General features: G+C 44.2%; 1 protein-coding gene across 1 annotated transcript in view; it reads left to right on the top strand.

Annotated features, from left to right (window-relative positions):
* CREBBP (CREB binding protein) overlaps positions 1 to 23,321 on the top strand; it is a 72,334-nt gene that overhangs the window by 8,931 nt on the left and 40,082 nt on the right. The window contains exon 2 of the mRNA XM_018561498.1: positions 18,839 to 19,524. Within this exon, the coding sequence (XP_018417000.1) occupies positions 18,839 to 19,524 (686 nt within the window). The remainder of the gene's footprint in view (positions 1 to 18,838; positions 19,525 to 23,321) is intronic.

Genomic DNA, 23,321 nt, shown 5'->3' with positions numbered 1-23,321 from the left:
ATATAATTTATTAGAGGTTCACCGAAATGACATTGTGAAACCAAAAAAAAAGTCAGGCCAAAGCTGAAATTTTTTTGTAACTTATTGATATTTTAATAAATTATTTATTTTTGTCATCTTTACTTTTAGGGGCTTTGGGGAAATATTGGGGTCTAAACAGACCCCTGATATTTCCCTTTTTAAAATAGAAGAGTCGCAGAGTCCTCAATTTCTTTTTCTGTTTATGGTATGAGTTACGATGTCCACAATCATGAATGAACAGGAAGTGATGTAGAGCACTTCCCATTCATTCATAATTGAGACTATAGTAAACATACTATGTCCTCGTGTTCTCGGTTATTTACAAGCAGTTAGCGATCACTGAGTGTTTGTACCCGCTCTCCATCCTGACACACTTTCACAACTGAGTCAGCAGTGCGGGGAGGAGAGCTCGGTCTATTTTGACAGCTGACTCCTCCCCCGCAACACCGGTTTGGCCTCCTATGACAGCTGTCTTCCCCCCCACACCGCAGCTCTTCATCCTGATCTGTCACAGGAGGCTGATTTGGACAGGGCTGGAGGAGAGCTTGGACAGGGCCTGTAACAGCGCTGACAGCTGTCTTCCCCCCTGCTCTCTATTCTGATTTGGGCGGTGCTGGAGCAGAGCCCGGTCTCCTGTGACACGCCGCCCCCTCACAATGCTCTCCTCCCTCCGCATCGCTCAGCCTCCTCTGACATTTCCTCTTCTCCCTGCTGGATGCTATGCCAGTGGTGACCTAGAGCAGCGCACAGGGAGGGGAGAGAAACTAGGGAAGTACAGCGATTTTCGTGTGTGTGTAATGTGTATATTAGTTTTAGAAAACAAAAGTTGCATAATAGTGATGTGAAGGGAATGTTTTTAATGTGATTTAGCTTGCATGCTGTCAGCATGGTCTGCGTTTTATATTCTTTAGGTAGCATAGATATCATTTTGGGTATATATGATGTAAATGTAACAATCATTGAAGTGTTAAATAAAATATAGTCAGGTTACACTGCGACATGTCGTTAATCTATTCTACTTTGTGTATTGTTGACATTGTCTTCATGTTTAGTCTGGAGATGTGCGTTCCTTTTTAGTTTGCCCATCGTGAGGTTTAGTGGCAGCATGGAGGACACAGATATAGATTTGTCACACATATTCTGAACTTGTATATTATGTGAGTCATTTAGAACATTTTCGGAGTAGTTAGAAGTAGAAACTTCCGCAGAGCTGCATGGGGTAGTCACAAGTTCACTGGGACCGATATATATAAAAAGCCTTTAGTAGTAAATTGAGGCTGTTTGTCTTTTATGAAGGATGTATTTTGCTGGATTTGTGCGTGTGGAGCCCAGATAGTAATGCCGTACAGACATATGTTTCATCCATGTAGGAGGATTCACTTCGAGATACTAAGCAATGACACAAGGTTAGAAAAGTATTCTGTATCCGATTGTGCTGCAGGAGTGTTGGGACCGGCATTGGGATGCACACACATACTGTGGCGAGGCATTGTTGTGCAAGAACCCTGAAAGTGGCCAGGGATGCAAACAGACAGTTTGGATGTGTGAAGGCAGATCGGGTAGTGAAATGGCTGCTCGGGCAGGCTGGACAGTCACTTCACAAAGCAATGGAAGAAGGAGAAACACAGTGCAGGAGCACGAACAATAGCATGTGGTGCATTGAATTTGGGTTGGGGTAGAAGTGTGTTTATAAAGTGAGCCATTTGTTTACACTGATAGGTAATGCATACAATATCTGTATAATTTTACACTTTCCATTTCACTATATTGCACACCACACCATTTTTTTACTTCCACCGCTCCAAGCTTGCTCCTGTTATGGACTACAACCTCAATACAAACTAGTAGTCCATCACTGGAGCCATTTTTTAAAATGTATGTTATTGTTTATCCGATTAATCGAACTTAATAATCGGCTAACCGATTTTGAAAATAATAGCTGCAGCTCTAGAATTGGTGTTTAGCAACATGCAGTGTTTACTGGAAGAGCATTGTTTTGGGCTGTGGGGACATCGCAGATGGGATGTGGAGAACATTTTGCTATGTGGTGATAGATATATGTGGAGCAGTAGTGCAATGTGAGGAGCTGAACGGATTTCATACGGGGTTCAGAAGCCAGTCAGTCCAATCCGGGGGCCAGCAGGATTTTTTAGGAGCTAGCTCCATTGACAACAACTAGAGAAAACCCTAAAAGATAGGCGCCAGCTGTAATATTTAAGGAGCATTGGCGACCTGGCTCCTGGGATTTGTTCTTCTCTGATTCAATGTATAGCTACCTTGTCGTCATTTTTTAAATTTTATTATTGAAACATATCGGAATCGAGCTAGTTCCTAATTCAGACATTTTAATAAGTTAGGACTGTCATATAGGTGAGGATTTGGTAAGAAGAAACTCCAAAGCATGTCGTAGCGCAGGGATTTGCTAACTTGCTTGTCCTATGTGTGGCATTTGTGGGGACTTGTATTGCATCCTTCTGTTACAAGGCAGCCATACACAGAATTTTAAGATTTTGGCTGTTTTCATTGTAGATTATGGAAGTAGCTCTGTTGGTTTATATTACATAGGATGGGCAGCCAAAATATATGTATAGTTCTTGGGAGATGCTGTAAGGCAGCATAAAGTTTAGCCACCCATCATAACCTGACGCCAGGTGACATTTTGTAGTGATTGTTCTAAAGCAGGGGTAGGTGGCCTCAGCACTTCAGCTGTTGTGGGACTACAAATCCCATGAAGCATTGCAAGACTGACAGACACACCGGCATGGCTTACAGAGGGATGATGGTGTTTATAGTTTAAGCACATCTGGAGTGCTGAGGTGCATTCCCCTGTTATAAATTATTTGAACTTGGTTGCAATTGACGATGTCCATTAGTTCACTTGTAATAGCCTTAAAGTGTATTTCCACTATTTGCAGCCAAATTGGAAAACCTTTTATATTTTTTACATGTTTCTTATTCACACAGTACAACTTTTTTTTGTCAATTGCTGCGTGCACAATGCATGCTTTATTCTGAAAGAAAAGTTCTGTATTGAGTGTTCTAGAATGTGGGAGCTGGGCAGGTTAATGTTACCATAGTTAGCCCCGTGTGTACTATGCTGGCAGATCTCAGTTGTAAACTAGATTTGAACACTGTATTAACAAATGGTTAAATAAGCATTGTATTGTATTGAGAGGAAGCTCAGTCTGTCCTTAGTCTTTCTATGGGCACAGACAGTTTCCTGTCACTTGGAAATTTAAAAAGACATTTGCCATGTACAGCTACACAGAAACATCAAAGGAAAGGGTTGCTGCCGCTGCACTCCCGTGGCTGGGACCGGCAACGGCTGCTCTGTGACAGGAGATCAAAGGGAGGTCGGTACACATCATCCTCTGATCTCTCCAGTCCCCGAATGCAGGAAGTGATGTACAGTATATTACATCACTTCCACATTCAGCTGTCATTCCCGGATACAGATCTCTGCTTCATCAGCTTCTCTGGGGGGTCCGCAGGTGCCATTAGGGGTCTTGTAGACCCCTGATGTCTCCATAAAGAGGACCTGTCATGTATATTGGTTATCACATAGAGAGTTTCTTAGCCCCCCATGTGATAGCAATAAAGTTGAGTGTAAAAAAAACAAACACTTTTTTTTTTAAAGGCCCCCCACATACACAGGAAAACGTGTCGAGTGCGCCTACGTGCAAAAACGACGATTGCGCCTATTGTCACGCATGTTACATATCGACTTGAACGTTGCAGTGAGAGCAATAATTCTAGGGCCATTAATCACTGATAACACTAAAATGATGAGCAGTAAAAGCGTTGAAAGCGTCGCGTATGACCAATTTTCGGTGTGGTGGTTTTTTTGCGGGCGCGTGCAATTTTAAGGCTTGACATGTTTATTGTCTATTTACCCGACCTGACCCCGTCTCTTATATTTTACCAAAAATATGGGTAAGAATAAATGCTTAACATAACGTAGGGAAAACTTTTTCTTTTTCCCCTCAAAATTTACAGTACTTTTTCATTATATATTAAAAAGCGGTGATTATATACATCCAAAAGAAAGCTCTGTGTCCTTAAAATTTTTTAACATAAATTGCAAGGCTATAGTTCGGTCATGCTCACTGAAATTTTTGACTGACTGGTAAGACACCCTAAACTTTTTCAAGCCCTGTGTATGTATGTATGTATGTATGTATGTATGTATATATGTTTTTGTTATGCTGTGTGAATGGGAACACACTGAAGTTTTCTCAAATTTGACTGCAAAAGTAGAAATACACTTGTAATATGGAAGCTGCATTGATACAATATTTCAGGGAAAGCAGATTGTGAATTTGTATGAAGTTGGTGGCATCACTGTGACGGAAGACATTGCCTCTGAGGTATCCAGTCCATCGATAGCCTGATAACTGGTTTAGATGATCGTATGTCTATACGGCCGCAATATAAAATGGCGTCGCTATACAAGTAAATTTTTTACCTTGGTATATGTCGTGCAAATCGCAAAAGGAGACGAGCGTTGCTTTGGCAAATGTGACTTTGTTGAGGGTTGATCGGTGTGGATTTTTCAGATCTGTAAAGAATCGCACAGTCTAGGTAATCAAGATTCACAAAGTGCAGAGAAATCTTGATTGGCACATCCAGAAAATGGAAAGTACACAGTTTGTCAGATTTGTGACAGTGTAGAAATATGGACGCCCCAGTTTCTCATATGAATGAACCGGAATCTCGTACAACTTCATAAAGTAGCCATGATGTACTGTTGTAGATTCCTAGTCTGAAAAATAAAGTGAGGTGGGGGGTCTTTGCTGATGTTGTTACTTTAAAGGCATATTCCACTTATTTGCAATATTTTAATAAATGCATCCATAGTGCAAAATGAAAAAAAGTGCACATAATCATTTTTTTTTTTTATATTGGAGCTTGCAAAGCCTTTCAACAACGATCAGTGGGTTATGGGTGCAATGCTCAGTATCCAGCAGAATAATCCCCAAATCAGGGTCCAAGCTGAGAGATGGACTGTTGGTTTATGGAGCTGGGGGAAGTTATCCTTTGTGTATATGAGTCCCTCAGTTGCAGATGGGACTTGTAGTGATTTCATTCACAGATCCTGTAAAGCTATCTGTGTACAAATTGGGGGGGAGCTGCTGAATGGCACCATGCTGCACCCTAATTATGGGTCTAACATGGTAATAAAGGTTGAATTAGTCTTTTAATTTGGCACTTGAAGTATATTTAAACGGGGTTTTTTTGTGCAGACATCATCTGCTAGCAAGCTGAAGATCTATGCAAAAAAAGTTTTTTACATTTTTTTTTTTTTTTTAAAGTCACCAAAAAAGTAAAAACCTGCCTGTTTCTCCGCCGCTTGCTCCCCGCTGAAGATCTGAAGCTTCTCAAGAATGAGAGCGGGCGCGTGCGCAGTAGAAATCGCTGGCAGTGAGAAGAATCCCTGCCGACGAGGTGAATGCACGCAGCCGTTAGCGTGCACGTTGGACAGACATCACAGGACACGAGGATTCCGCGCTGGATCAGAGACCGGCACCAGCACTGAAGGGACTTCTCAATACAAGTGGAAGCAAGAAGATAATCGGATCAAGATGCATAATTTAAGGGAAGTCCTTAAAGCAGCATTGGTGGGGGGGATTTGTGACTTTAATGTCACTTTAAGGGGAATTGAGCCCCTGAAATGATGGTATAGGGCAGGGTACAAAATACTTCTGATCAATGCACCGTTCTGATAGAGAAATGCTCATGGTTTAGAGCTCATTCACACCATAAACATCAAGGTAGCCAAACCCCAGCGCTCCAGCTATGGTGAAACTACCATTCCCTGCAGCGATTGCAAGACTCTGACATCCATAGGCATGATTTCTAGGCAGAAATATGATTGGGTTTGTAGTTTTATTATGGCTGAGGGCTGGAGTTTGGCTACCCCTGATTCACACTGACCTCCATTAATCTGCACAGAGCAATGCATGCTCAACACTGGGGCACTAAGAAAACAATGGTTCTATTTTTTTCCCCGTTCACACCCCTCTGCTGCAATGAGGTGGGTTACGGCGTGTGTTGTCACTGCTTCTCAATGGATCACAATAAATGCAATCCGTGATCTTTCAACATTTTTGACTGGAATTTTACACAAAAGCAGAGGTGACCCATGCCAAATTTATCATGGTCACCCATGACAAGAGCAAGTGGAAAACTTGCCCAGAGCAGCTTTTATAAGTCGGCAGAAGTTCAGCCTGCTTCTGTTGGCTTTGACTAGTATAGCTATTGAGATTTTACCCAGTGCCGTCTAGATGTTCACACATCAAGCACAAATGTTAGCAGCATGTTGCACAACCTAGAGCAAATATATAGAGTGTATGTATACAAGTGGATGTACTGATCTGGATCACACTGTGTTGTGTGTAGTCTGGAATGACATTGGCCATACGAAGGAAGATTATGACTATCTAGTTTCACCAGTTTTGGCAAAAGCTGTGCATTATGTGAGACATTTTTATTTTTTACCTAAAATTATATTTGACAACAGTTATTACTATTCTTTGTTGTGTTAACTTAAGGCCTCGTTCACACAGCGTAGAGTGGGGCCGTACAGATCCATGCTCGGACGCACACAGGATCCATCCAGTCTGCATCTGAATACGGACACCCGCACTGATGTGCAGCTCACGTCAGCGTATGGCCACGTCCTCCCATAGGGAAGAACAGGCTGCTGTGTACAATCACACGCAGCACCTGTCCTTCTTGGGAAGGGCCCAATACGTCCGTGCATGTCACGCGGATCTGTGTGGCCCCACTCTACGCTGTGTGAATGAGGCCTTATAGACAGCTCAGGGGTGTGGGATTCCTATTGCCTGATGCCCGGAATATGCAGTTCCGTCTGCTGGCCACTTTTTTTTTTTTCCATTTAGCCCTGCTGCGGGTAGAGCGGGGGAGCCATTTTGCACAAATGATCTGGGCAGCTGTACCGCCGCCCAGATCACTTGTAAGCAGCCTGCTTGTTTGTCAGGTCTGGCCCCCTCTCCACCTCTGCTATACTTGTCTTTTGGCAAAACGGCCCTTCCCCTCTGCCAGGTATGCGTGTACTGCCATCCAGCACAGCCCTGCACTATGGATTTTGAATTTAGCTCACAAATTGCGAGCACTCATTGGTCAGCGCAGTCACCTGACTGCACTGACCCATGAGAAGCGCTTCTTAGCTCAGTTAAATATAGTTTTGTTTAAATTTATTTTTTGTATCACAAGTAGTATGTCATGAAGGACAAGTGGATCGGACCCCCGCTTTAGCCCTTGGCCAAGTCGTTCTTTAAAGCATTTCCTGCACCCCTGCAGATTAGGATCGCTGTAATTGGTAGTGTATGGGTACCAATTGAGGAGCAGGAGATCGTAGATTAGAAGAAGGGGCTCAGAGCTGCGACAGGTACACATCTGGAAATCAAGATTGTGCTGGCTTGTTCTTCAGTATAATGTAAGTCGTGTTCAGTCTTAAGCTGGACAGCCAATGCACATGCATGGATACAATTGTTTAAAAGAGAACTATGGGCTAAGTGCTTTTCCACATAGTTCTCTTAAGGGTCACAGGAGGACATATACTATCGTCCTCCCATGACCCAAAGCTCAGTATATCGCGACCTACTGAGAGCGCCGCAGCCAGGATGGATCCTGACAATGCAGTCGAGATCCACTCAGCTGCATGAGTGACAGTGGGCTCTGACTATCTAGATGCAGAGCCAGCTGTACCCTCCCCTGTCCGTTCCCCCACTCAGCGCTGGGGGATCGGAGAGGGGAATCCCTGCAGGGAGTGGTGACTGACAGTCACTGCTCTCTGCAAGGGGATATCGGGAAATGTGCGAGTGACGGTATGTGTTCGCCCACTTCCCGACCTATAGAGCCGACCTGTGACAGTTTCATTGTCACACGTCGGCTCGAACTATGAGGAGGAGTGATTTTCACTCACCTCATAGTTCTCCTTTAAAGGAGAACTATGGGGTTAAGGCTTTTCCCCATAGTTCTCCTTAGGGTAACGGGAGGACACAAACTAGCGTCCTCCCGTCACCCTGAGCTCCGTATACCACGAGCTACAGCTCTGGATCCGCCCAGCTGCGTGAGTGACAGCTGGCTCTGCCTATCTAGAGGCAGAACCAGCTGTACCCGCCCCATCCAATCCTCCAGTCAGCGCTGGCGGATCGGAGTGGGGATAGGGGGGAATACAGCCCCTCACTTGCCACGGCAGAGAGCCGTGACAGGATCGAGAGGTGAGCGAACGCCGCTATGTGTTCGCTCACCTCCCGATCTTCTGAGCCGACCTGTGACAGTCTCGTTGTCGCAGGTCGGCTAGAACTATGAGGTGAGTGAAAAGCGCTCACCTCATAGTTCTCCTTTTTAATGAACTAATTGTCAACTAATTCAATCCCTTCCTACTGTTCGTGGCATCAAATCAAAACAATTAGCTGGGTTGGAACATTACAATCGCTGAGCGACTGCTCAATTATTTTACGGTGCTTAAAGTGACACTAAACTCTGCAATTAAATCTTAGAATTGCATTCATGCACTTTTACTTTTAACATAAGGGTATCTTATTTGTGTATCACTCGGCTGTAGATCCTCAAATCATCTCTGAATTGGTGCCGACACTGTCCTTCCTTCTGGAGGGTGGCTACTTCTGTTCTCCATGGTCCCTGTGTGTGTTGTAAAGTAGTCACCCCTCCAAGCTTACTCCTGTGATGGATTACAATCCAACTACAAATTAGTAAACTAAACATGATTGTATTCCATCACAGGAGTGAGCTTGGAGCGGTGACTACTTTACAACACACACAGGGACCATGGGGAACAAAAGTAGCCTTTTGTTTAAGAAATCTCCAGTGTAGCTCTAGCTGTAGATGTTTCATGATGTTTGTGCTGTCTTTTTTTTGTTCGAGTGTTATCTATTATAAATAGCCGTACCACAGACCACCGACTACCCCGTGTATCGGGCTATCCCTCCTGTATATCATAACCACATTTCCTGGTGAATCAGGCTCTACTTTTAGTGGCGTGGTTGATAATGGTCTGTCTGCCTTTTGGTAAGTTCCCAGTTTCCAACGGTCGCTGAATGAATAGCTGCGATTTTGTTTTACACAAGTTTAAGTAGTTCGGCTCCTACTGATAAAAGCAAAAACTTTACTCAAATTTATATGGAGGCACATTGCAGAAGTTATGCAGATATAAAATATGAAAATTGTCTTGAAGCATCGGGAAATCTGTACTTTTCAAATATAATAGCTGAATTCTAGGTTCACTCCAGAAGATGGACCAAGGCCAACGCCATCTGCAGACAGGGCTGGGGGGAACTGCCATTCAGTAGGCTTTCCTAAACTGTGATCATTTCCTTACAGGTCATGTGACATTGAACACATGACCACATTAACCAAGGTGGCATTAAAGGAGAATTATGAGGCAAGTGATTTTCACTCAGACTCATAATCTGAGCCAACCTGTGACAATGAAACTGTCACAGGTCGGCTCAGTAGATCGGGAAGTGAGTGAACACATAGTGTCACTCGCCCACTTCTCGATCTATCCCTGCAGTAAGCCGTGACTGTCACTCACGGCTCCCTGCAGGGATTCCCCCGTCCGATCCTCCAGCGCTGACTGGCAAAACAGACGTGGGAGGGGGCGGGTGCAGCTGGCTCTGCCTCTAGATAGGCAGAGCCAGCTGTCAATCCCGCAGCTGGGCGGATCCAGACAGTATTGTCGGGATCCGTCCCGGCTGCGGCGTCTCAGTATACCACGAGCTGTAGCTCGCGGTATACTGAGCTTTGGGTCAAAGGAGAAAGCTAGTTTGTGTTCTCCCGTGACCCTGAGGAGAACTATGGGGAAAAGCCCTGACACCATAGTTCTCATTTAATCACATGATCATGTTATCCAGGTATCCCAGATTCCAGATTTTGCAGCAACAATATGCACATTCTTTTTTTCTTTCAGATAAGGCTGCATTTAAATTCACATATCTGTCGGCTTTTGATGGTTAGCAGACCTCCTAAGAAAAAAAACTCCTCAATAAAGGACTACCATTTGCCATTTTGGTGCTTCTTTGTGCCCAACATGGCAGCGAGCAGACTGCAGAAGTGTTACATAGCAAATATCTATTCTGTATATAGGGACTTCCACACTGATTAAAATCTACTTGACTTTTTCTATGTAAATTATCATTTTAGGTTTAGCCGTCCTTCATTATTATTTAAAGTGATAGTTACTAGTGTCAGATGGAAGTTATGTAGTAGTTCAGCAGAAACGCTCATTGATGAGGGATGACGAGAAAAGCATTACTTGGTGGAACAAAGCCTTGTTCAGCTCTGAGCTCTCGTTGATTTTGGGTGACTTGTGTTGATGGCCCATGTGTCGGCGCTGCTGGGGTTTCAGACACTGCGAGGGTTACAATTTTGTATGGTTCATTGTGAAAAAGGATCGACTTTCATTGAAGAGCTTTGTTCCCAGAATTGCAGAGTGAACTTCACAGAGCTGGAGAAACGCAGCCTACTTCTGTGGAGGATTGCCGCACTCACCGGACGCAGCAGTGTTGTTGATTGTGCCCCGTGCCACATGTCAGTATTGCTGGGCTCGCCTGCCTCTGTTGACAGCACAGGCTAAATCACTGAGCCGGGGGTCTGCCGGAGAACAGGAGGAGATCTGACTCCGTGGCGGTGCTTGTTGGGGTTTATTGCAGGCCTGTGGTATTTAAAACCTCATAAGCATAAAATGTCAGCAGCCTGTTCCCCGTAGCCGACATACAGTGGAATGTGTAAGCCAGGCAAAGCCTCGCAACCTCCATTTAATTGTGCATGCTTACAAAATGGCTTAGTAAACCATGTTCAGGCAACCTGTGGTCCAGCTGCTGATTCATTGGGAATATAGAATAAATATGTAAATTATTAGCCTTTTAAAGAAGAACTTCTCTTAAAATTGACAACAAAGGCAGCTTTAGAAATGTTTAGTGATGACAATCTACAAACAAATACTTCTAGATAATTGCAGGATTTTTATTCTTTGCTTATCTTATTTTTATTTTCTTGCTCAGTCTTCTGACAGTGGCCATTTATATGCGGGCAGATTAATCCATCTCCCTTTATTTCCCTGGGTCTGCCTCCTGGAACATGTGACGGTGCACATACATTATAGCTGGTGGTATTCTACATTGCGCTGTATATATAATGTATTATTGCTGGGATTTGTTGTATTCCTCTAAAGAGCGCAATGCAGAATACCACCATCTATAGAGGAATAAACAAATCCCAGCAATAGTACATCATAGCTGGTGGTATTCTGCATTGCGCTGTATAATGTACTATTGCTGGGATTTGTTGTACTCCTCTATACAGCGCAATGCAGAATACCACCAGCTATATTGGAGTACAACAAATCCCAGCAATACATTATACATAGAGTGTATAATGTATTGCTGGGATTTGTATTCCTCTATAGCTGATGGTATATTGCTGTGTATAATATATAGCACAATGTACCATCAGCTATAGAGGAATACAAATCCCACTATCACAGCAATACATCGTAGAGCACCAGGTAGGGGAAAGTGCAGGCTTACCTGAGCAGTCTTCCAGCATCTTGGTTCTTAGATCGGGCCTGTCTGTTGGAGGCTGTCGTCCCCCTACGCCTTCTCCTCCTTGATGATGCTTCTCCCTGTGTACCCGTGTTGATCGTGGATGCGGGCGGGTCTGGCAGCGGCGAGCGTGAGGCTGAATGCGCCACGCGGCGTGTGTGGAGCCGTGAATTAATCGAAAGCTGATTTTTTGATGATTGAAAACATTGACAATGTTTTCCATCATCGCTTTATAATTGACTTAGTTGATCAGTTGTCGCAGCCCTAGTCTACAAATGAGGGCACTGGTGACGTTCCCAGGATGCATCTGTGAGGCCAGGGTTACATCACCAGTGCCACTTAACCAGGAAGTTGAAAAAACATAATTCCAAGTACAGTAAAGCAAAAAATCTTTAATGAATGTGACATTTCGTATCCATTTGCAGATGTGATTTTAGTGAATGGGGATAAATGTCTGCTTAAAACAGATTTCTGAAAGCTGGGAGCTGTCATTTCCTCATGTAAACCTTGGCTGAGAAATATAGAGGCTGCCTTTTGTTGACCTAAAACTGCTCGTTTGCCTGGCTAGTATGCTGATCCACTTGTTTAGAACTTTTGAGTTACTGATCTGACGAGCTTTTCAAAAAAAGTCAGAAACATACAAATTGCTACACAAGCCATTCTGTAATTTAATGTTGTTCTAAATTATATTTACATTTTAATCGGCTCTCGTATTTTGTTCCAAAACGTTTGTTCGACTTTCTAATAGTTAATAGGATCAAATCATAAATCGATTTCAGATTGTATTGGGGAAAAAAAGAATATTCTGTAATTAAATTCTAACAGTGAGTGTGGTTTTTGTTTGGGGAAACTCCATTCATTTAAGTGGTATTAAAGGCTTGAATGTTTTATACATATCTACTGCTAGCAAGCCGTAGATAAATGCAAAAACATTTAAAAAAAGAAAAAGTTGGCAAATAGCTAATAACTTACCTGTGTCTGCACCACTTGCTCCCGGCTGCGCAGGAGGAAGTGTGTGTGCGTGTGCGCGCGGACGCATGCGCAATCTATCACTGGCAGGGAAAGTAGGAGAGACCGTGTAAGTGAATGCATGCAGCCGGGAGCGTGCACACAGAACAGACTCCGTGGGACACAGGAAGACATAGGAGTCTGCGCTGGATCAGAGAGCGGCACCATCGCTGGAGGAAACGAGTGGAAGGAAGATGATCTTGGGATCAAGAGGCGTCACATGAGGTAAGATCTTAAAGGAGAACTATGAGGCAAGTGAAAATCACTCATCCTCATAGTTCGAGCCGACGCGGGACAATGAAACTGTCGCACGTCGGCTCTATAGATCGGGAAGTGAGCGAACACATCCCGTCGCTCGCTCACTTCCCAATATCCCCCTGCAGAGAGCGGTGACTGTCAATCTCCACTCCCTGCAGGGATTCCCCTCTCCAATCCCCCAGCGCTGACTGGCGGAACGGACGGGGGAGGGGGCGAGCACAGCTGGCTCTGCCTCTAGATAGGCAGAGACCACTGTCATTCATGCAGCTGGGTGGATCTTGACAGCATTGTCAGGATCCATCCCGGGCTGCGACGCTCTCAGTATGCCGCGAGCTGTAGCTCGCTATATACTGAGCTTTGGGTCACGGGAGGATGCTAGTATATGTCCTCCTGTGACCCTTAAGAGAACTAAGGGGAAAAGCACTTACTCTGTAGTTCTCTTGTATAGCAGGAAAAAAAAAAAGAAGCTGCCTTTTAATGTCACTTGCAAATATCAAATGTTAGTCACATGACAGTTTAAAAAAAAAAAATGCTTTTTCTTTTGTTTGTCATCACATCAAATGCTGAGAGTTGTAGATTACCACTGGAGGCAGGCTGGTTTAGTTATTGCAGTGATACTGTAGAAGATGTCTGCCACACAGGGAGGGCATGGTTTAAATTGACTTGCATTGTGAGAAGGAGCTGTAAGGCACTACCATTGTGTAGCACTGCAAAGCAGCAAGATTTATAGGATTTGTATAGCGCCAATAGTTTGCACAGCGCTTTACAATATAAGGAAGACATTACAGTCACAATACGATTTAAGACAAGATGGTAAGTATATGCTAATAGGCTTAGGTTCTGTCCACATCTCTGTGCATCACATGAGATTGCGTGTCATCATCATCATCATCATCATCTATCTGATGTGTATGTGCACTATTTAATGGGCTGCATAAATAATAATCTCGGTCTAAGACCATGATTGGATGAAATGCTTCCGAGAGGGGCAGATCTGAGGGAGGACTCAGTGATGTTGTACAGTCTCCATTAAAGTGCTTCAGCACTATGCAGTGTGTGGCTGGATCATTTGGGGTGTGGGCGCCAATCGCCGAGCACCCATCTTTCTTCCCCCGCCGAGTGGTGGAGGAGCGGTGCGTTTGCTCTGTACTACTTGCATGTGATAGCATGGTGCATTGAGGTGCCATTATTACTTCTGCGCGTAACATTCACATGTGCATTGCATCGTACCACAACATACGGAATCCCCGGGTGAGACAAATCCCATGACAGCTCGCCAATGTTCCTTAACGATTACAGCGGAGACCTAACTTTTGAGGTTTTCTCTACATGTCTGAGGAGCTGCTCCTAAAAAAAAAAAAAATATCCTGTTGGCTCCTGAATTCCATATTCATTTGTCCACCCCTGTGCTAACCTAATACCATGTGTTGTGGTATGACAAATGTTGTTTTCTCTTACGTTCATTGAAGTACACAGCCGAATCTTCATTTTACGGAAGGGTTATATGCCACTGGCAGGCAAAAAAAACTACAATGAAGATTCGGCTGTGTCCTTTAATGAACTCTGAGAAAAGGATTTTACGGTGAGTTCAAAAAAATCCTATTTTTCTAAATGGTGCATGTACTTGCTTGTGTGTGATTAGATGCAGTAGACGGCCCATTCAAATTAATAGGCCTCCCTACTGCAATGCACCCTTCAGCACAATGATTTGTACAGGCCTTGGGCTCTTAGCTACCTCCTACCACCACCTCCTCCTTGTTATATTTGGAGATGGCAGCAGTGGAAGAGACTCTGGTGCTGGGAGGCAGTATTAGGACCTCCGTCCAGGGGATCCGTCCTCTTAGAGCTCCCCAAGGATACAAGAAGCTCATGAATGATTCATCCAGAACTAAAATGCCAGCTTTGGATGGGCCGACCACGAATGTTTTTTCCCAAACTTTTACCCCTCATTCTCCAGCCCTTTATCGGTACATTGGCTATCTTGTACATGACAGAGTTTTCTTTTTTCCTGATCCAATTTTGAAGTTACCACTATGAAAAAAAACAAAAATGAAGGAACCCCCAGACTATTTCAGATCTGTCCATGAAGAACATTTCCTTCACTTTCAGTTTCTGTAGTGAGAAGAATCGCCTTTCCATATTTCCACGCAGGAATAATGGGCAGCTTTAAGTTCTTTTGTTTCTATGCACACGCTGCCAAGGACTATACAGCGAGGGAATGTTACATGCAACGATCATGGCTTATCCCTGTTTCACCTTTTCTGAGTTTCCTGAGGTCATCTTGTCTAGTTGCTACAAAGGCTGATGATTTAATGGCCGCTAAGGAAGTGAAGAGATATTCTAGACTTGAATAATAACTTTTCAGAACTCTCTGGGAGGGACTGGGTTAAGTCTATTGTGAAATGGCATATTCCTGTACATCATGCACACGGGAACATTATTGTATAGGAACACCCTCTTTTGTTACCATTTGTATGTAAATGTACTGCTACATAATGGGATGCCGGCAGGTATTGAACATCTGTTTACAATACAGTGACGGACAGTAGAACTGCAAATATTTTAATTTTAGGCCACCGATTACGAATATTTTATCTACATTTTTAGAAGTGAAATCTATAGACTACTTGAATTTTGACCGATTCCTGTAAATCAGGGGTTGCCAAACTCCAGCTGTGGTGAAACTACAAATCCCATGATGCATCTCTCTCCGGGAGTCGTGGCTGTGAGAATCTTGCAATGCCTCATGGGATTTTTAGTGCCACCACAGCTGGAGGGCCAGAGTTTGGCTACCCCTGCTGTCAATTGTCTGAAATTTAAGGCATGGGTGGCCCTGCCGACAACATCCGGAACGTCAAAGTGCGATCGAAAAAGTGAAGGAGTCGGTGGAAAAAAAATTGAGCTGCAGTCGCTGGCTGTTCAAGTTGCAGATGCCGGCTATCAGGATACAATATCCGGCAGGGGAAATTCATCCATCCACGCCGTATAATATCAATAGCGGGTTCAAGTGATTGTGTGAGGCCAGCTTATACTCTGATGGTCAATGCTGCCTTTCAATAACACAACTGATATCCGTAATTTCTCTATACCAGGGATAGGCATCATTGGCAGTGCCAGCTGTTGTGGAACCACAAGTCCCACGAGGCATTGCAAGACTGACCGCCACAGGCAAAAGCATGACGGGATTTGCAGTTACTTAACAGCTGGAGTGCCGAGGTTGCCCGCCCCTGCTCAGTATACTGGTAGTTGTTTGCATACTCTGCCCTGACCTATAATCGACCCAAACTTTGGCACAATCTCCAGCGCTGGTGGTGTATTCCTTTTTATTTTCCTTAAGCATTGGGAATGTCCAGACTTGTCTTCCTTATCTGTAACATTTCCTCTGTGTTGGAAGGAAAGTACTATAAGCTTACAACACTTTTGTGGTTCTTAATGTTAGGTTTGGGGTTAGGATTAGGCATGTAGTACTTACAATCCTGTAATATGATGAAAGGGTATTGCATTTAGCGCTAACCGTTTTAATGTACACAACATTAGCCCTCAACCCTAGGATTAGTAACCACCGAGGCCTATTACTGGGCCGTTGTTCACTTAGCAGAGGAGCCTTCCCAAAACTGAAAGTTTGTTTTCAAATATTTCACTATCGGATAAAATGCCTCCAGGCTCTATTGTGCACGCTGGTGTTCAGCCACGTTGCTTATTACAAGATGGGCTTGTGACCTGTACAGATGGCTTGCTTGGGCTTCTGAGTCATTCTGGGTTTATGTCATTCCAAAAATATAAGCAAAAACTTGTCTTGTGGACACCTGTGTAGTCCGGGGGTTACAATTATTGCAGCTTTGGCATTGACGTGTTATAAGTATTTTTGTTTTTGCAAATTCTGTGTAGTCCTAGGTTACTATTACTGCAGCTTATGCCGCATTGACATGATGCAGTACCAGATTTAACTACTTCAGGACCGCCCATTGCCAAGAGACGTTCTGTCCTGAAGTCGTTATACCAAGAACACGGCTGCAGGCGATTGCTGTTCAGATGCCAGCAATCCGGTGTCTTTACAGACCCCTGATTGTTTGTGGGGTGCAGCGGAATGTGCTTATTCTCTACCCCCCTCCCCCCTCCCCCCCCCGGCATGGCGGGGCTCCCCTGACAGATCGGAGAGAGATCACCAAGCCTCTAGCTGCTGATCTCTCCTCCAATCACTGTATTGCATCACTTCCTGTGTCACAGGGCACATTCTCCGGCTCTTAGAGCCAGGAGATGAAGCTGGGGAAACAGATCTCTGCTTCTTTGGGGTCCCTAGGTGACATTGGGGGTCTGAAAGACATCTGCTTTCTCCATAAAGAAGACCTGTCGCATCATATATGCTATTACATAGGGGGCTTATTAGCTCCCTATATGATGGGAAAACAATAAAAATGAAAGTAACAAAGCAAAACATTTTTTTCTGAAGTTCCCCCCATGTGCATGCATATACAACGCAAACAAGTGTCGGGTACACCTGTGTGCAAAAACAAACATTGCACCACACGTTACATATGGTCACTAATGTTGAAGTGAGAGTAATACTTCTAGGGCCATCAATCACTGGTAACACTAAAACTACGCACACAATTTTAAGGCTTGACATGTTTGGTGTCTATTTACCCAATGTGACCCCGTCTTTTATATTTTACCAAAAAATTGGGTATTCTGTTTCTGTATACTAAATTTCATTTCAGTGCAGTTTAAAAAAGTAAAAATACTCGTTTGATAAACATTTGCGCAAATACCAAGCGGCAAAAAAAAATTGCAACCAACTTTTTTTTTATTCTACAGGGCCTCTGCTTTCAGGACATATATCATTTGGGTCTGAAGCTGTTTTTCTAGCCAAAAATTCAGATTTTATCGTGTGTGCAAATAGTAAGAAATTGCCCCGGACAGCAAGTGGTTAAAGGGCCACTCCAGGCAGCAGAAAAAGGCCTGGAGGTAAACCTTGATTGCCCATTGGGTCCGTCTCTGATAACCTAGTGGTTACGGGAAGTCGGAGATATTGCTTATAGCAATCAGGTTAGGAGTGTTTTCCTTAAAGGAGAACTGCTTTTCACTCACCTCATAGTTCTAGCCGACCTGTGACAATGAGACTGTCACAGGTCGGCTCAGTAGATCGGGAGATGAGCGACCACATACCGGCGTTCGATCACCTCTCGATCCTGTCCGGGCTCTCTGCCGTGACAGGGGGGGGGCTGGATTCCCCTCTCCGATCTGCCAGCGCTGACTGGTGGAACGGATGGGGGAGGGGGCGGGTACAGCTGGCTCTGCCTCTAGATAGGCAGAGCCAGCTGTCCGTCACGCATCCCAGCATAATCGTCGGGATCAGATTCAGCTGCGGCGTCTCAGTTCTCCTTTTAAACATCACTTCGAGGATAGTGAAAGTAAAATGGTATTTGTCGGAGCGGTTGCGTCAGATCCTAATAGCTTCTTTTACCTGTCTGGATCTCCTGGTTGTGACATCCCAATGTTATCCCCACTGCCATGGAAACTCTCCCTGCCTTCCTATAATTTCCTAAATCTTAGAAATCCAGCAGTGGGGATGCAAGCTCCTTGCAGCATCTAAACCTATAAGGGAGTAAAACATCGTATCTTGTAGGTTTGGCCTAATGTAGAGGTATTTCCCTAATAATGGACCTTGTGTATGTAGAGTGTGGAATGCTTGCCTGCATATGGGGATGTGTGTGTGAGCCGATGCTGCATGGGGTTTCAATTAAACATTGGATGCAAGGTGTTTGGTGATATTTTTTAGCTGTGAGAGATGGACTGCTTCATGGGCAATTTGAATCATTCATGACCTGTAGATTACGCTGTATAGGCCCAGGGATATTATAGACAATAGCACTGTTTTTTCCTGTAGTGTTAGAAGATCAGCCCCATAGTGCCTTTTTGCTGACTTTTTTTTTTTTTTTTTTTTCCTTCTTCTTTTGCAGAATTCTTCTTTGACTTGGAAAATGACCTTCCTGATGAGCTAATTCCCAATGGAGATTTGAACCTCTTGGGCGCAGGTGGAGGGCTAGGACAAGATGCAGCTTCCCAGAACAAGCAGCTGTCCGATCTCCTTCGCGGAGGAAATCCAGGACTGGGCGCTGGCATGGGAAGAGGTGGTTCAGGCAGCCCTGTGCAACAAAGTATGGGAGGCCAGGGACAACAGAACAGCCCAGGCCTCGGCAACTTGGGCGGCCTCAGCAAGAGCCCACTTAACCAGGGACTATCTGGCACGCCGCCCTCTGGATTAAATAAACCAGCTACTGGTACGCCTGGTCCGTCTGTACCTACATCCCAGTCACAAAAGCAAGTCGGCATGGTGACGGGTAGCCCGTCTGCTCAGCAGGGCTCTGCGGGAATCTGCATCAACTCCAACTTTAACCAAGGGCACCAAGCACTGATGAATAACAATTCTGGGCATGCACTAATGAACCAAGCCCAGCCTGCACAGGGACAAGTCCTGAATGGCTCGCTGGGACCTGGAAGCAGAGGTCGGGGAGCAGGCCTACAGTACAATACTTCTACTTTACAGACCACCCCAGGCAGCGTCCTTGCAGATACGTTAACAGGAACGACGGCTATGTCACCCCACACAGGCATGACCACTGCCCAGACAGGACCCGTCACGAAGGTATGTGCTGCTTTACCATGACATTTGTATATTTAGATTACGATTACAGTGCAAGTACATATGCTGTGTGCTAGGATGGTAAATATCGCTCCCAGAACCCTACTTAGGCCAGGTTCACACCTGGGCAATAGTGCATGAAACCACACGGTCACGGAATTGCAAAACACCGCTGATCGCGCTGGCGGTGCCATTCTTTTCTAATGGTACCCCAGTCGCGCCAGGCGTTTCCATCTGTGCAATCGCGCACGATTGCGACTGAAAAAAATGCATGGTGCAAGTGGCTAAAAAAAAAGGTACATGTACCTTTTTTTTTTTTTCTTCAGCGTTTGCCGTGTGGATATAACGCCATTGAATTCAATGGGGCCTGGCGGCAACCGCACACAATCACGTGGTCCCAGGACGCACGTCCAGATCGCCCAGGTCTGCACCAATCAAATTCCAGCTTTTACTCTGTAGCAACTGTAGATTGTAGTGTTGGGCAGCATTTACCATTTTATCTAAAAACTGTCTCTTACCCCATTGCCACCAACTGGTTTACATCTGCTCTGAAATAAGATAGTTGCAGGGTGAAAAATTAAATGATTCCACAGAGAAACACTGAAAATCTTTAACCGAGTCTCAAATATCTACTAGAATCTTAAAGCATTTATACATTTGTCTTTAAAAACTGACCACATCCTGGGCTGCTCGTGCTGCCATGGTATCACGTAAACATGGAGTCGGAGTAAGCCATGAAGAGAACCAGTTGTTGGGCTTTCATAAAGTTGGCCTTCCAGCAACTTTGCCTGTCTAAATGAATACGTCCTTCCTGTCATAACATAGCACAACAGTATCATTTATAAGTAAAGCCTGTCTGTTGCTTTCATCTCTTAAAAGCTGTCATTGAGCTCCAGTCCTGGCTTTGCTAACACTGAGATGTTTGCTGCAGGCAGGAGGAGGCATTTCCTTGTTCTCCTCTCCCTCGGTGATCAGACTTTGTAGCAAGCCACAAGAATAGAGACTGATCTGTGTCGGAGATTTGTGAACAAAGCCATGACTTGCACGTGCATAAAGATTTATGATTGTGTATTGCGAGTTAGCATCTCTCCAGGAAGTAGACCCTGGATGATGGATGGGGCTGCTTTGTTCATATAGAAAGAAGAGTAGATACGTGTATTGTTAGGGGTCATACTCTGGTCCCTGTGAGAAGTAATAAATACCTGTAAGAGGTACACATGGAATGCTTGCACTTAACATAAAACAAATCTGCTGCTTTGACCATTTTTAATGTACCATCTTAGATTAGTATATTTGCACAGGTCCGCTTATAGGAGATTTAAATTGGTCTACTTTCTTTATTTAACATTTCTCTGAGCCTGATACTGCAACTTGTATCTGAGGTCACCTGAAATGTAACTTTTCTTGACCTTGTATCATTTCCATCTCTTCAATGTACAATTTGACAATGGCTGCAACTGTCATACTTCAGGTTCACACCTATGCAATTGAGCTGTTTTCGCACGTTTTTGCTTTGACAACCGCCCTGTCGTCGCAAGGCTTTTAATGCATAGAGATGTCTATGGGACCCAAACGGCGTGACAACTGCCTGAAAATAGCGCCTGTGCCTTTTTGTGCAACAGGCGATTTCTTCCGCGCAGCAAATCGCAAAGGTGTGAACAACTTGAATGCAAATCTCTGTTTTGTGCAATATCGTACGGCTGAATCTGCGCAATAAATCGCCTAGGTGTGAACCTAGCCTGAGGTGACGTCTGACGCAAACAGAACTGTGAGGCTCAGAATTAATAGTTGCGCTGAACAAGGGTACAGATTTCCATCTTTTATAAGACGGAACATCTAAACTAATAAACAATGTCAATTCTTGTACAAGCCCAAAGGTGATTGGGTCATTGTAAAGGTAACATTTGTGAAACACCGGGACACCATAATCCTTGGGAACAATCACGCCAGTTGTCTACCTAGCTACCCTCAACATTAATTTACAACATTAAGGGCCTATTCAGACCAGTATGCAGTGCAGTGTAAGGCCTTGGTTGTCAACTGGTGGGTCGCCTCATGCCTTCCGCGTTTCTAGATGAGAGACTCCTCAGCCTCCCCCTAGCGCAGCACATCAGTTCTCGCACCGAGCAGCCATTCAAAATGTGCTGCCTGGCGACGAGTGTCGGCTTGAGATAGGCGGGGCTTGTGCTATGGCCGCAATGGAGCCCCATCCATACGTGCATTGCTTACAGCTCCCTTGCATACCCTGGAGTGATCACATTCTGGCTCCCCGCACATCTACAGGCATGCATGGGAGCTGTACAAGCAATACACATGGATGGAGCTCCATCACAGCACAGCAGCCCTCACTGGACCGCAGGCTGAGGATCTACTCCAGTTTTCGTAAGGTAGAGAGACTGGATGGACCTTAGTAAAAAAGAAAAAAAATTATGTCTCTGTCTGTCAGTGTTTTTGGGGGCCGTTCACACTAGAACAGTGCGTTAATCACAGTCCCATGCGATCGATTAACGCACTGTAGAGCTGCAGCTAACGATTATTTTCAAAATCGATTAGTTAGCCGATTATTACGTTTGATTAATCGGATAAACAATAAAATACATTTTAAAAAATGGCTCCAGTGGTGGGACTACTAGTTTGTATTGAGATTGTAGTCCATCACAGGAGCAAGCTTGGAGCGGTGGAAGTAAAAAAGAAAGAAAAAAAAGTGTGGTGTGCAATATAGTGAAATGGAAAGTGTAAAATTATACAGCAATCAATGCAGAATGGCACTGGCTATAGAGGACTACAAATCCCAGCAATAGTACATTATACAGCGCAATGCAGAATATCACCAGCTATAGAGGAGCACAACAAATCCCAGCAATAGTACATTATAGCTGGCGGTATTCTGCATTGCGCTGTATAATGTGCTGTTGCTGGGTTTTGTAGTCCTCTATAGCTAGTGGTATTCGGCATTGCACCGCTGTATAATGTACTATTGCTGGGATTTGTTGTGCTCCTCTATAGCGGGTGGAATTCCTCATGGCGCTGTATAATGTATTATTGATTTGGATTTGTAGTCAATATAGTGAAATGGAAAGTGTAAAATTATACAGCAATCAATGCAGAATGGCACTGGCTATAGAGGACTACAAATCCCAGCAATAATACATTATGGCTCCAGTGGTGGGACTACTAGTTTGTATTGAGATTGTAGTCCATCACAGGAGCAAGCTTGGAGCGGTGGAAGTAAAAAAGAAAGAAAAAAAAGTGTGGTGTGCAATATAGTGAAATGGAAAGTGTAAAATTATACAGCAATCAATGCAGAATGGCACTGGCTATAGAGGACTACAAATCCCAGCAATAGTACATTATACAGCGCAATGCAGAATATCACCAGCTATAGAGGAGCACAACAAATCCCAGCAATAGTACATTATAGCTGGCGGTATTCTGCATTGCGCTGTATAATGTGCTGTTGCTGGGTTTTGTAGTCCTCTATAGCTAGTGGTATTCGGCATTGCACCGCTGTATAATGTACTATTGCTGGGATTTGTTGTGCTCCTCTATAGCGGGTGGAATTCCTCATGGCGCTGTATAATGTATTATTGATTTGGATTTGTAGTCAATATAGTGAAATGGAAAGTGTAAAATTATACAGCAATCAATGCAGAATGGCACTGGCTATAGAGGACTACAAATCCCAGCAATAATACATTATACAGCGCAGTGCAGAATATCACTAACTATAGAGGAGTACAACAAATCCCAGCAATACATTATACATAGAGTGTATAATGTATTGCTGGGATTTGTATTCC

Source organism: Nanorana parkeri, unplaced genomic scaffold (assembly GCF_000935625.1).
Source record: "Nanorana parkeri isolate BGI_ZX_2015 unplaced genomic scaffold, ASM93562v1 scaffold19, whole genome shotgun sequence".
NCBI lineage: Eukaryota > Metazoa > Chordata > Amphibia > Anura > Dicroglossidae > Nanorana > Nanorana parkeri.
Note: the sequence above shows the minus strand (reverse complement) of the source record. Positions and strands in the feature narration are given on the sequence as shown.